The sequence below is a fragment of the Salvia splendens genome, chromosome 4 (assembly GCF_004379255.2).
Source record: "Salvia splendens isolate huo1 chromosome 4, SspV2, whole genome shotgun sequence".
NCBI classification, from domain to species: Eukaryota; Viridiplantae; Streptophyta; class Magnoliopsida; order Lamiales; family Lamiaceae; genus Salvia; species Salvia splendens.
Window position 1 is genome coordinate 28,855,894 of NC_056035.1, and position 13,499 is coordinate 28,869,392.

The 13,499-nt window shown below is 35.9% G+C and overlaps 1 protein-coding gene across 6 annotated transcripts; it reads right to left on the reverse strand.

Annotated features, from left to right (window-relative positions):
* Positions 1-4,951: 4,951 nt before the first annotated feature.
* LOC121798100 (phosphatidylinositol/phosphatidylcholine transfer protein SFH11-like) lies at positions 4,952-10,002 on the reverse strand. Of its 6 annotated transcripts, XR_006050001.1 has the most exons (13): positions 9,379-10,002; positions 9,213-9,312; positions 8,154-8,420; positions 7,827-7,904; positions 7,444-7,545; positions 7,245-7,294; positions 7,067-7,175; positions 6,899-6,967; positions 6,504-6,629; positions 6,394-6,435; positions 6,239-6,319; positions 6,101-6,150; positions 4,952-5,047 (listed from the first exon to the last, which is right to left on the reverse strand). XR_006050001.1 is itself a non-coding variant. In XM_042196940.1 (12 exons), exons 1-11 carry the CDS (start codon positions 9,705-9,707, stop codon positions 6,275-6,277), a joined length of 1,317 nt encoding a protein of 438 aa, XP_042052874.1. In that variant the 5' UTR covers positions 9,708-10,002; the 3' UTR covers positions 5,963-6,150; positions 6,239-6,274. The 6 variants fall into 6 exon arrangements, 5 of the variants coding, with proteins under 5 accessions (XP_042052874.1, XP_042052876.1, XP_042052875.1 ...); XM_042196940.1 differs by lacking the exon at positions 4,952-5,047 and having other exon boundaries at positions 5,963-6,150; XM_042196942.1 differs by lacking the exons at positions 4,952-5,047; positions 6,101-6,150 and having other exon boundaries at positions 6,180-6,319; positions 9,379-9,664; positions 9,753-10,002.
* Positions 10,003-13,499: the final 3,497 nt, after the last annotated feature.

Here is a 13,499-nt window from a genome sequence, read left to right on the forward strand (position 1 = left end):
GAAGAAATGATATTTATGAAAATTGAAAGTGGAGAATAGAGACTAGAGAGTAGTGTGATTGTGTGAATATGATAACGTAAACAACGTGAGTAAATTATGAGCGCAAACAACGTAAACAACTTGAGCAATTAGAGAGAATGGTGGCTTGAGAATAGAGAAATTGAGATTGTGAAGAGAAAGACTTGTTAACACAAGAATGAGGTGAGTAGAAATGAAGAGGAAGGGGGTATTTATAGGGGAAAAATGTGATTAAATTAAATAAAATAAAAAAAATTCAAAATTTCAAATTTTTGAAAATCCAGCGGAACCGCCGGTTTACCGCCGGAACCGGTGGTTTTTGGGTCAGAACCGCCGGTTTCGTCAATGGTTTCTGACGAAAACCAGCGGTTTCTGAACCGGTTTCTGAAAAGGCTAGGGTATAGGTCGGAAATAGGCCTGAAAAGTTATCGGAAATCGCCGAACCGCCGGTTCAGAACCGACGGTTCCGACGAAACCGACGGTTACGGTTTGCCTGAAATTGAAACCTGAACCAGCCCGGGGGAACCGGCGGTTCCGGTCATGGTTCCGGTTCCGGTTCAGAACCGCCGGTGACGGTTCCGGGCCGATTCAGCCGGTTCGGTTTGGGGACCTCTAATTATACATCACACAATAAAGGTAGAGAGAGAGAGAGGGGGGGCAATGGGTCACATAATTGTGCAATTGAAGGTTTGGGTAGTGGAGGGGCGACGGCGTGAAGCTGTGGAGGGGCGACGGCGTGAAGCGTGAGGACTGAGGGGCGACGGGCTGAGCTCTCTCCCTCTACCAGTGTGGAGGGGCGTCGGGCCGGAGCTGACCGTTAGAGGCGATGGCTTGGTGAATCATTGATGAGAGGTGGAGAGATTTTGGGTTTGAGAGAGGATGGGGCTAAGCGACGGAAAACAAAAAGTCACGCTCAATGTTTTAGTTTTTAGGGTTTTATTTTTAAATATATTTAAATAATACTCCCTCCGTCCCGCACTACTCGCACGTATTTCCTTTTTGGGCGTCCCAAGTTACTTGCACTCTTTCCATTTTTAGTAAAAATATTCACCTATATCCGTCATTTTTGACTTTCCTATACACTCAATCCTTAATCTCCGTGCCGAAAAAGAAATGAGCGAGTAGCTCGGGACGGAGGGAGTAGTATAAATATATAATATTAAAATATAATTTGGTTTTTCGGTTTTTCTGTTTTTTTCGTACGAACCGAACCGAACCGAACCGAAAAACCAAAATTTTCAAAATTGTAAAACCGAACCGAACCGGAAAATCGAACAAACCGAACCGAATTTTAAATTTTCGGTTTGGATCGGTTCGGATATTCGGTTTTCAGATTTTATGCTCACCCCTAGCCTAGACTACCTATCGAGAAAGGTTGCAATCTCAGTCCGCATATTTCTAAACCTTACTGAAATAAGATGACATTGGTGTGGTACAGCACTGAATGGGTCTAACAACGAGATAAGTCTTTACGCTATCTACTGAAAGACGAGGTCTTGATAAATATTTATTTCTTAATCAATGTAGCTTAGCATTGAGCATATGGTATTGATTATGCACTACTTTGACTTATCAAATGGTGCGGGTTTTTCGCAACCCAATAATCCTGATATATTAGGTAGTGGTGATTAAAATCTAGCGGTGCTAGGATTGCTATTATGTTGAATCATGCGCAAGGTGAGTCTCGTTTGATAATGTCTTCAAGAGGAGCTCGAAATAAGGTTTTATTATTTTGAACCTAACTAGTTGGAGTTTGATTACTCTATGAATAATAAATAAGTGTTTCATGTTAAGTCCACTCTTGGAATTAATAAGATGTTAATTAATTAAGTCCATAGCAGACATTAATTAATTAATTAATTAATTAATGTACATTTATATCTTAAGCGTGGGAAATGAAAGTCAAAACGGAAACCCGGATTACTTGCAATTTCGGATTTGGATGGAGAAGTTAATATTACTTCTGTAGTGGCTGCTCAGAATATTCCAATATAAGCTTGTATTAAATTGTGGGTTCAATTTAATTAGTAAAAAACTAATTGGGGTGAGTCCATATCCAAAACCTTCCATAGATCCCTGACCATAGATCCCTGACTGTGCCCTATATGTAACTTAATATAAATAGAAGAATAAAGGAGACAAAAAATACACTTAATTTAATTGCAAAATTTTCATCCCCCTCACCACATAGAAGAGGACGAAAATTCTCATTCAGCTTTCCTCCATGAGATCGATTTTTCTGCCTCCTTTATTTAAGTCATAGTGTTCTGGTGTTATCAGCCACCCTGATATCGGAATAGGTCAGGAACCACTCAAAAGATCCGTGGTCTAGTACGCGACATCTTCACGAGGAAAAGTAGCAAGCAATCTTCGATTCTTTGGATAATCATTAGGTATTATTCCTACTCCGTTGAAAAACATGTTTTAGGTTTCAATTATACTTAAAGCATGTTTTAATTAAAGTTATGAGCATGATACATGTGATAATTGCGCGAATAGAATTTGTCTAAATAATCCACTAAATAGATCGAATTCTTTATGTGATTTATTTCATACGCGCTTCCGCTGTCAACCCCTTTTAGGAGGGGTTTCACTCTTTTCGTCCCCCTCTCCACATAGAAGAGGACGAAAATTCTCATTCGGCTTTCCTCCATGAGATCGATTTTTCTGCCTCCTTTATTAAAGTCATAGTGTTCTGGTGTGATCAGCCACCGTGATATCGGAATACAGGTTAGGAACCACTCAGAAGATTCGTGGTCTAGTACGCGACATCTTCACGAGGAGAAGTAGCGAGCAATCTTCGATTCTTTGGAGAATCATTAGGTATTATTCCTACTCCGTAGAAAAATATGTTTTAGGTTTCAATTATACTTAAAGCATGTTTTAATTCAAGTTATGAGCATGATACATGTGATAATTGCGCGAATAGAATTTGTCTAAATAATCCGCTAAATAGATTGAATTCTTTATGTGATTTATTTCATACGCGCTTCCGCTGTCAACCCCTTTAGGAGGGAATATATCATAAAATTCGTGCCCACTACAAAATGGACTAAAAATAGGGAAGGAGGGGTAAAACATTTTATTTAAAATACAAATCTATATGTTTGCACGTAACAATTTATTGTCATATCATGATTATGATTTATTAACAAATTCTTCATTATTTATATGATACACTCATATATCATTAATGCAATAATTCATTATATATTTACACAATCAAAGTCAATCTAAATTATTCTTCCGAGTTTAGGACGCTAGGCATTGATATGACTTCCTATTATTTTTTGTGTGATTGTTGGTAAGTTTTGTAAGGGTTTGGTGTTAAACACTCAAACTTCATATTAGACTATTAGTATAATATGTTCATTTTGGGTAAAACCTTCAAGGTTTTGCTCTTAAGAGTACTCCTCAAAGGTGTCATAGAAGTTGGGGTAGTCCTCCGATGTGGGATATGGTTCGCTCTCCCACGAGTTTTTATCATTAATATTTTTTAAATGGGTTATGATTTTAATACATAATAACTTTATACTCTCTCTGTCTCTTAAAAATAGAAAATCTATTTTTTTTGTCCGTTTCCTAAAAATAAAAACTTTTTATGTAAGAAAATTTCTTTCTCTCTAATGAGTTGGGAGTTGGGACTCATTTTCCACTAACACACTTTTCTTTTTATCCCTCTCTTACTTTTCAAATTTTACATTAAAACTCGTGCTGTTTCCAAAGCTTCTTATTTTTAGGGGACTAAGGAAGCACTTTTTTTTAAGAATTATATTTTATATTTTGATTAATATACATATAAAGGGAGAAATGTTGTTTCTCAGTATAATGTTAGAAATATAACATACTCCCTCCGTCCCATTAAATATGCAACATTTGCTTTTCGGCACGGGATTTTATGTAATGTTGTTTTGTGAGTTAATGAAGAGAGAGTAAAGTAAGAGAGAATAAAAAGTAGAGAGAATATTGTTTCCATTTTTAGAAACGTTTCATTTTTAATGGGACTGACCAAAAAGGAAAACGTTTCATTTAATGGGACAGAGGGAGTATTATGTAGATTCATTAAACAATTATAAATCTCACGAAAACTATTATCAATGCTTCGCACTTACACATGTATATGGAGTATTTTCTTTCAACCAATGTGGACACCCTAAATCTTAATTTTGTAACAAGAATTCATATTACGGCCGTCGTGGTTTAACTTTTCATTTCCTTACAAGATTTTATCCATCTAGCTGGATTTATGAAATTTTGGTTGTCAACTTATTATCATTGACATTTCTGTTCAATGGCATGCAGCCACTTTTACTTTTCAACAATTCTTTAAAAACACAAGACTTCGATAGCTCTTTACAAATCACACGACAAGCAATATCATAATCTTTTTCCCTATAAATAACTGAAGCACAACCATCCAACTCCATTCCATATACTATATAAATCACAAACAAAAGAGACAGAGATAGAGAGATGTCTGAATTTTGTCCAGGTATGCCAGAAGTATTCATTTTTGGGTTATCACACTACAGTAAAAGCAAACTATATTTATATCTTCTTTCTTATTTTACTCTATCTTTTAGCAAAAAGCAAACTATATTTATATCTTCTTTCTTATTTTACTCTCTCTTACTATATTCTATTTTCACCACTCTATCTTTTTCTTTTTCTACTTTATTCTCTCTTCACTTAATTCACTTTTAACACAATTTCATAAATATCGTGTCGAAAAAAAACGTCTCTACTACAGAGGGACGGAGGAAGTACTGTTAAAACAACCTTAGTATATTGTAATTACATGAAATTGGTGTTTAGACCTAAATGACTTAATATTTTGATGCAGGTGTTGGTAAGATCTCGTGGCCGGAGCTCGTGGGGGTGGCTGGAGACAGCGCTGTGGCTACTATCGAAAAGGAAAACCCTTCGGTTGATGCGGTTGTAATCACACCGGATGATGCGTACCTTCCGGCTCTCTATTGCGATCGAGTTTTGGTGTTTGTAGACTCTAATGGAATAGTTGAGAGGGTTCCTAATGTTGGTTAGACTCCAGCAAACAAATTAGTCACCATATTATTCCAGTTTCTATAATAAATAGCTAAATAGGGGAGTGATCAATTGCTAACTCACTCTCTAGTTGTTAACTACAACTAATTTAAGACCATTTGATTTTAAAAATCTAGTGGTCTTAAATTTGCCACGTGTATTTTTCATTTTTATTAATTAAATTGAAAAGGATAAAAAAAACTATCAAATTAGGGTTTTAGATGAAAATGTCAATATTGTGTTTTGAAAATATCAACACAATGCTTTGAGAATGTCAACACATTGCTTTGAGAATGACATTCTACATGTATTATATTGACATATTTTATATACTATGTTGACATTTGTTGCTGTACGAAAAAATTAAAATTTTTTTAAACTTTTTTCAAATTTTGACATCGAAACATATGCAAGGGAGATCTCGTTAGATTCCTTATGAAATTATCTTTATTTTGATATATGTTGTGCGAAAAAATAATTTAAATCGATAAAGTTATATGTGTTTTAAAGTTATGTGATATTTTTTAAATATTAGTTACAACTAATTTATTGTAAATTGACCTTAATACACTTTTTTGTTGATCGTATTGACATTTTGGGATTGATAATCTAAGCCCTTAATTTGTATATTTAAGGCTATTATTTAATTATAGTTAGCAATTAAGTATTGAGTTAGTAATATAACACTCCCCTAGCTAAATAATTCTATGTACAATGCATACTTAAATTCTCTAGCTAAATAAATCTATGTACAATGCATACTTAAATTCTCTGTTTCTTATGTATTAAATGTTATGCGTACCATGTATTATGTGAGAAATAAATATATATGAAGAAGATATATTTCCTTATTTTATACATTTGTTTTCGTACCAAATACACAAACTTAGTGTACTTTTAATATTTTTCTGTCAACAATTTTATTCCAATTAAAACTATCACTTTCACATTATATCAGTCTCGTTGTGAAAATTCAGTAAATTTTAATTGAGTGTATGTATCACGATAAAAAAGAAAGGCTTTGGAGAATAAAATTTACCGAGCATCTTTATCTCCTCGATAATTACGGAGTAATGTGCGTGTATTCACCTAGCACCAAAAAAAACACTTAAGTGTGGTGACGGCAAACTTATTAAATAGTGACTGCCAAACAACACATGTTTTGCCATTTATTTACATTTACTGATGTAATAACTGTTTTGTGGTAGTTTTATCATCTCTTCAGCTCTTCCATATGCTGTGAAAGTCCTTTTAAGACCTGGGAAAATTTAGTTGATTTAATGACTAAAAGAAATAAGTTAGAAAATAAGTTGACTAATTCTGCTCACTCACCAACTTGGCATCTTCCATTGCAGTTTCAAGCATCTTAATTTTCTACAGAATTTATTGAATAATAGTTAGAAACCTACTTGAAACTTTAAATTTTTGAAAAAAAACCTTACTTGTTTTGCATCTTGAATCATAGGCTCAAAAGCCTGGAGCTTCTGAAAGAAATGCTCATCCACATATTTCCTAGAGTCTCTGGCGATCTCATTTGTTGGAGACGCGTCTTCGAATCCAGAATTCTGCTGCATCGGTTTTATATTTGTTTGTGAAACAAAGTTAGTAAAAACAAGGAGAATTAGAACAGATGGGAACCTCAATGAACTAATAATACTAATCACATTTTTCCCTCAGTTTTTCATGGCCATAAATGTTACTTCTGCAAGGAAGATATTTCAGTAAGATGCAAGAATATTTTGGCGTGATTCAACATATTTCTCGTTGAGATTTAGCAGAACATCACTGAGCTACTAGCTAAGGTAGCAAATGGAAAAGATTGCACAGAATGGCTTACATTGTGATCAAAGGCACTCTTTTCGCTCGAACACTTCCCCTGCTCCCCCTCCTCGGTATAAAGCATTGCCTAGCAGAAAAAGTACAAACTAAGCCACATTACACGAAAATGCATCAATGCGTATACGGAGTATAATTTTTGAAAGTCTAGGAGTCATTGAGGAATAACCTCGAGCGTTGCAGTGATTTCAGGATCATTCCAAGGTCCTTTGTCGCTAAAGAGGCAGCCACCAGTGTCACAAAATGTGCAGTCACCGCCCAAGAAACTCGGGAGATTACTATTTGATCATAAGACATGGTTTAAAACAATAAAACAATAAAACCAAGTGCACTGAGGAGTAGAGTACCTTGGATCAATAGCTTCAATTAGGCTTCTTTTGTAGTCTGATCCCAACACCTGCAGATTTATTCCGTGAAAACTTACATTGAAATTCTTTATTACTACCTTTCAAGGCTATAAGATAACCATGATCATTTTGGGAGAAAGCAGAGATAACTAGGAAAATAGCAAGAAAGGAAAACGAACAACATTCAAGATGTGCTTACTATGATCTTAGCCAAGGTGCGGGCATCAAGAAACGCTTTGATTACTTTCCAAAGCACCCTAAATCCTGGTCCAGCATTTACAATAAAAAGCAGATGCAACGTCTGCAAACATTATAGGTGGGAGGTATTCACTGCATAGAATTTGGAGCTGCCTAAAAAAGCTTAACTTTGCTGAATAAACAACAAAAACGAGACATTCTGTTATAGCAATCACTTCTCTCATAGTTGTTAGTTAGTTATGTTTCAATTTAAGTTTTTAGAACGGTTAAAAAAGTTGATGTGTGATATAATGTAGGCAATGTGAATCCCTTTTCATTTGGTCACACAATATCAGATACTACTATGATATAGCACTTGTGTATTTACATGGTGAATGTATTTACCTCGGGATAATAGCAGCTATCGATTTTTTGAATTTCCATAAACAGATACCTAGCAGGGTTTGAAAAATGGTTCATTCCCTGTCAAACAACATTGCATGTCTGAGTAAAATTATCAAATACAACAGCAAGATACAGGAAAGTTTTCAATAGATTACAAATAAATTTAGCATGTTGTCTACTGCTTCAAGAAATTCCTATTCTTGTATCACCAATTCTATGTTGTTTTCAATTCAAGAAACTATATTGCTATGTTGAATCCAACTTGATAAAGCATTTAGGATCAAATTTGTCTTCTTTTCTACTATAGTGCAGCCAGAGACGTCATACCACATCCTTTACATCCAAGATACTTATGGTTGAAGCGATGTGTTTCTTTGCAGCAAGTGAGCACGCGGGATATCTCCAGCTCAGAGTCTTCTCCTGCTCACATATGTGATGCTTCACAAATCTCTCAATAGTAGTTACTCGTAGTAACATGTCAAGATCAGCCATTCCGATTCTCTCAATATAAACCGGCCTCCCACATCTGTCGACTCCATGATATCCGTGAGGATAACATTTCCTCACTTCTTCACATTCCTCAAAGCTGAATTCCTGCGTCGATTTTTATAACTCATTATCAACGAGACTATTAGAAATGGGCCACTCACCCCTTAAAAGGCCTCATAAGGGGGAGGGTTATCCACACTTATATAGGTGAGCTAGGATCGTTACCAAGTCGATGTGGGACAAGAATTATGAATTTTAACACGCCCCCTCACGTGTGGGCCGGAATGACACATCGGAATGAGGCCTTTTAAGGGGTGAGTGGCCCATTTCTAATATGGTATCAGAGCGGGCCCAAGTCGATGATGGATTATATCTCTTTATCTCTTCTCTTGCCTACCCACGTGATGGAAGTCCGATGTGTCATTCCGGCCCACACGTGAGGGGGCGTGTTAAAATTCATAATTCTTGTCCCACATCGACTTGGTAACGATCCTAGCTCACCTATATAAGTGTGGATAACCCTCCCCCTTATGAGGCCTTTTAAGGGGTGAGTGACCCATTTCTAATATGGTATCAGAGCGGGCCCAAGTCGATGATGGTTCTCTCTTTATCTCTTATCTACCTCACGAGTGGAAGACCGATGTCCTTTCCGGCCCACATCGATGATGGCTTCTCTTGCATTGCCTACCCACGTGATGGAAGACCGATGTCCTTTCCGGCCCACACGTGAGGGGGCGTGTTAAATTATCTAAAAATTCTGTCCCACATCGACTTGGTGAAGATCCCATCTAATCTATATAAGTGTGGATAACCCTCCCCCTTATGAGGCCTTTTAAGGGGTGAGTGGCCCATTTCTAATAGAGACACTACACATTCGAACGTTAGGAAAATCGATACCTGTAAAATTGTGTCAATCCGCATCTCCTCTCGCCACTTAACATACTGCACAAACATGTCTTTAGCTTTCATCAGATCATAGTCTCGCATTCGAAGGAATCTGCACCGAAACAAGCACATCAACACAAATTCAAAACGAAAAAAAAATTCAAATCACAATGCATTCCTTAAAAGAGTGTGATAATCCAAATGCTTCTCCGATAAATGACCCTCGAGAAAGAGCAATTCGCGAAACGCATCGACAATTTTATCGTCTTTCGGATTATGAGTCCCCTCGAGGAGCAATTTCTGGCTCTGGCTCCTCCACCGGAACTTGAACGGCTGCGAGAGAAGCTTCATGATGCCGCGGGGGCGTTGCTCTTTCACCGGCGGTAGCTGCCAGTGAGTTTCAATTGGAGGGTGGAAGGTTTTGGGGCCAGTTTTAGTACACTTACTGCTAGGGTTTGCCGACCCTGAAATCAACACCTCTTTCAGCAATTCCTTCGGTTTCAGCATGATTTACCTACTAAAATCCATCAAAATCAGGAAATATGCAATTACTGAGTTTATAATCAGAATTATCCAAGGTTTTTGAGATCCTGTTTTGCTTGATTGTTGCAATTCAACCATGACAGTGAAACCAAAAAAAAAAAAAGCTCACGAGTTGATATTGTGATTAATTGCAAAGTAAGCAGAGGCAAATAAAAAATTCATCGAATTTGAAAAGGTAGAGGAATATATGGAAGCTGGATGAGACAAAATGTGGAAGGCGTTACTGTATAGGTAAGAGAGAGAGAGAGAGAGCTGCGAAATGGTGATTGCGTGGGTTTTGGGTATTGAGATTGCTTTCATACATTGCAGTGGAATATTGCGAATGTTTGAATGCCAAGAAACCCCGCCAAATACAGGACGTTTCTCCTCACTTATTTTCACTGATTTTACATTAATTTAAAACAAATGTGAAACATGCTCCTACATCCATGAAATGTTGTCTAATTTTTAAGAAATATGAATAAAAGTAAGTTTGAAAAAGTTAGTGGAATGAGGTTCTCACATTTACAGTATTCCCTCCGTCCTATAAAAATATGGGCAACGGATATGACACGGGAATTAAGACAAAATTGGTAAAATAAGATAAATGAGGTGAATGGTATGCTAAAATAAGAGAAAGGAGGTGAATGGTAGTTAAAATAGGGTTAGTAGATAGTGAGACTACATTATTTAATTGATATAACTTTTTCAAAAATGGAATGCATATATTTTGATGTGACGGACAAAAATGGAAAGTATATATATTTTTAAGGGACGAATGGAGTATTAGTTTTATAATAGAATGTGAATGTAAAGAGTTAGTTGTAATACCCGCCCCTTTATTACCTCTTTCGTTGTGTTATTGTCGAACTAGAAATTATGGCTCCCTTGTTTCGTGTTTTTAAAAGGAACTCTTTGCCATTTTGTTGTTATTTAATGCTGTTAGTTCACAGAATAAAAAAATAAAGTAAAAAACGGAAGAACTAAACAATCTAATATACGTCATGGAATAAAAGGAACGTTGTACAAAGATATGAAGTTGTTTTCCGAATGAAAGTGTTCGCGCAAATTTAGAATAATATTTTTTTGAACTACATGGTCGTCTTACATAAATGAAAAAAAGGGGATATGGGGTATCAATACTACAATACTCTTGAATGGACCAAAAGCTTAAGGAAATAAAAATAGTTGCATTTTGGGCCCCTCTTTTCCAAGCCAAATTTAGGTCCGTCGGACCCAGAGCTGCTCGGCCCAATGTCTCGGCCAGCCCGTCTGTGTTCGTCCTTCAAATCCTGCAATGTTAAAACAAAAAAATATTTAAATCCTAGAATACATCTACCATAGCCTTCCAAGTACAGGAACATTAGAGGAAGGGAGACAACTCTCCTTTAAGGATGGGGAACTAATGACTTCCCAAAGAAGGCGAGTCAAAACCTGCAATCTCCCCTCACAACAGCCACTGCGCACCACCATTTCAGACTATCTCCATCCTCAATCAACTTTTTAATAAAATATTCATTTCTCTATCCTCCATGTACACACCTCTCTCAATTCAACCCCTATCAACTTTTTTACTTCCATCAGTGACCCCAACCCAACCCAATTAAATATTTTCTTTTTTATATATTTTATATTAATATTTTGATTTATAATTAATTTAGATATTATAAATAATGCCTAAAAATTGTAATAAAAAAGTATATGATTCAAATTTAAAACAGGAAATATTAGATATTCAAATAATTAAAGCACAATATAATAATAAATTACACACATTAAAACATACAAGGCGATAATAGAAATAAACAAACCAAAATACAAATGAAGAGTGAAAAAAAAGCTAGCTTAAACAAGATAAACATTAGTACATATTTAATTATTTGTGCCAAATTTAATCCAAATGTGCTCAATCAAATCTTCTCGAAGAGCAATATGAGCTTCTCTATTGCGGAGTTGAGCTCGATTAGTCATATATGATGACAAGCTCCCGATCCGTTGAGTGGAATAGCAAAAGGCTTCAACATTTTCTTCACGTTCATTTTTTCCATCAAAATCTTATCCCATACAAGACACGGCCTTCGCAAAAATGCGAAACGTGCTTGTAGGACTCCAAATGCCCGCTCAACATCTTTTCTAATAGACTCTTGGTGTTGAGCAAACAACTTATGCTTTTGAGTTTGTGGAGAAGTGATAGACTTGACAAATGTAGCCCATGCAGGATATATGCCATCAGTAAGATAATATGCCATATTATATTGATGATCATTCACTACGTAATTAACATATGGTGCTCGACCTTCTAAGACATCATCAAAAACAGGAGACCGATGGAGCACATTAATATCATTGCACGAACCTGGAGTCCCAAAGAATGCATGCCATATCCATAAGTCGTACGATGCCACAGCTTCCAAAATGATCGTTGGTTTTCCATTTTTTGAGCTCCTCTGATTTTTGTTCGCTTGTTGGACATCTCCGAACAAATTGCGGGTGATATTTCCAGACGTGGGAATTTCAGTAGATGTAGGAATTAGACTTAGATTTGGAGAAAATTCAAGGTTTTGTGAATACTCTGGATTTGCAGAAAATTGAGAGTTTGGATATTCTGATAATTGTTGATAATTTTGAAAATTTTGATGGTTTGGGAAACAAGGACGATAGTGTGGATAATTTGGATCCATGAAACCAAATTTATCACAAGAAGAATGAAAAGAAAGTTAGTTTGTGAAGAGTTTTGCATACTTAGTGGGATATATATAGAAAAAATTAAGCACATTCAAAAAGTAGCAAATAATAAAGAAATAATAAAAAATAATAATTAATCATAAATAAAATGAACTAGTTCACGTGAATTTTTCAGAAGAGGGGCTCACATGAATGTTTGGAAGAATAATTCACATGAGTTTTGAAATGATATATAAGATAAAAATAATAATATCATAAATTCACAATGTTCAAAATATTCAAAATTTGATTATCTAAAATATTTACATTTCATATTTATAGTATACAATTCTCAAACATGTACACAATTAAATAAAGTAGTATAAATCAATAATTAATAGTAAATAAAAAAAGCAAAAACAATAATGCATTGACCAAATAGAAAATGGACATGTGTCATTTGCCCTCCACTTTAGGTTGGGCCGGCTGAGAAGACCACAAAATGGGGGTTGGGTTGGGTTATTTCATTTTTGCTTTATTTTTATTTCTCTCTAGTTTGTCTTATATGCTTGCCCCCTATCACAAAGTCACCGATGGGGGTGGTCTCACAGCCTACACAATCAACCAAAATGAGTAAATGAGGAGTCATTTTAATCCCAAGCTAAACACCAAGCTACAAAGCTACATTAAGTTAAAGTACTGCAGAATCGTAAAAAGGAAGATATGTTGTATATAGAAAACAAAATGGGAAATCTGCCACATTTAATTCAGCAAAGTACACCAAAGTTCTCCTATAAAGACCCCCTCCCGCACAACCTAAATTTTCCGCAAAGTTAGAGGGCTTGGAGTATAAACACCAGTGACAGCAAGAGCAACTCCTACTCCCCATAGGTAACACCGTTTTTCTGCCCTCTTCACAAACACTTTATGCTAAAGCTCAAGCTCATCTTTTCCCCAACTTTTCAAAAAGGAATCAGGCAGAAAATCAGAAGCAGTTACTACCTTCAAGAGGTAACACACTCCTCACCCCAAGTCTCAAATAATGCTCCATTCATCACATAGTATAAACTCTCAACTATGATTTCTTCACAGTAAGCACCAGAACCCCAACTT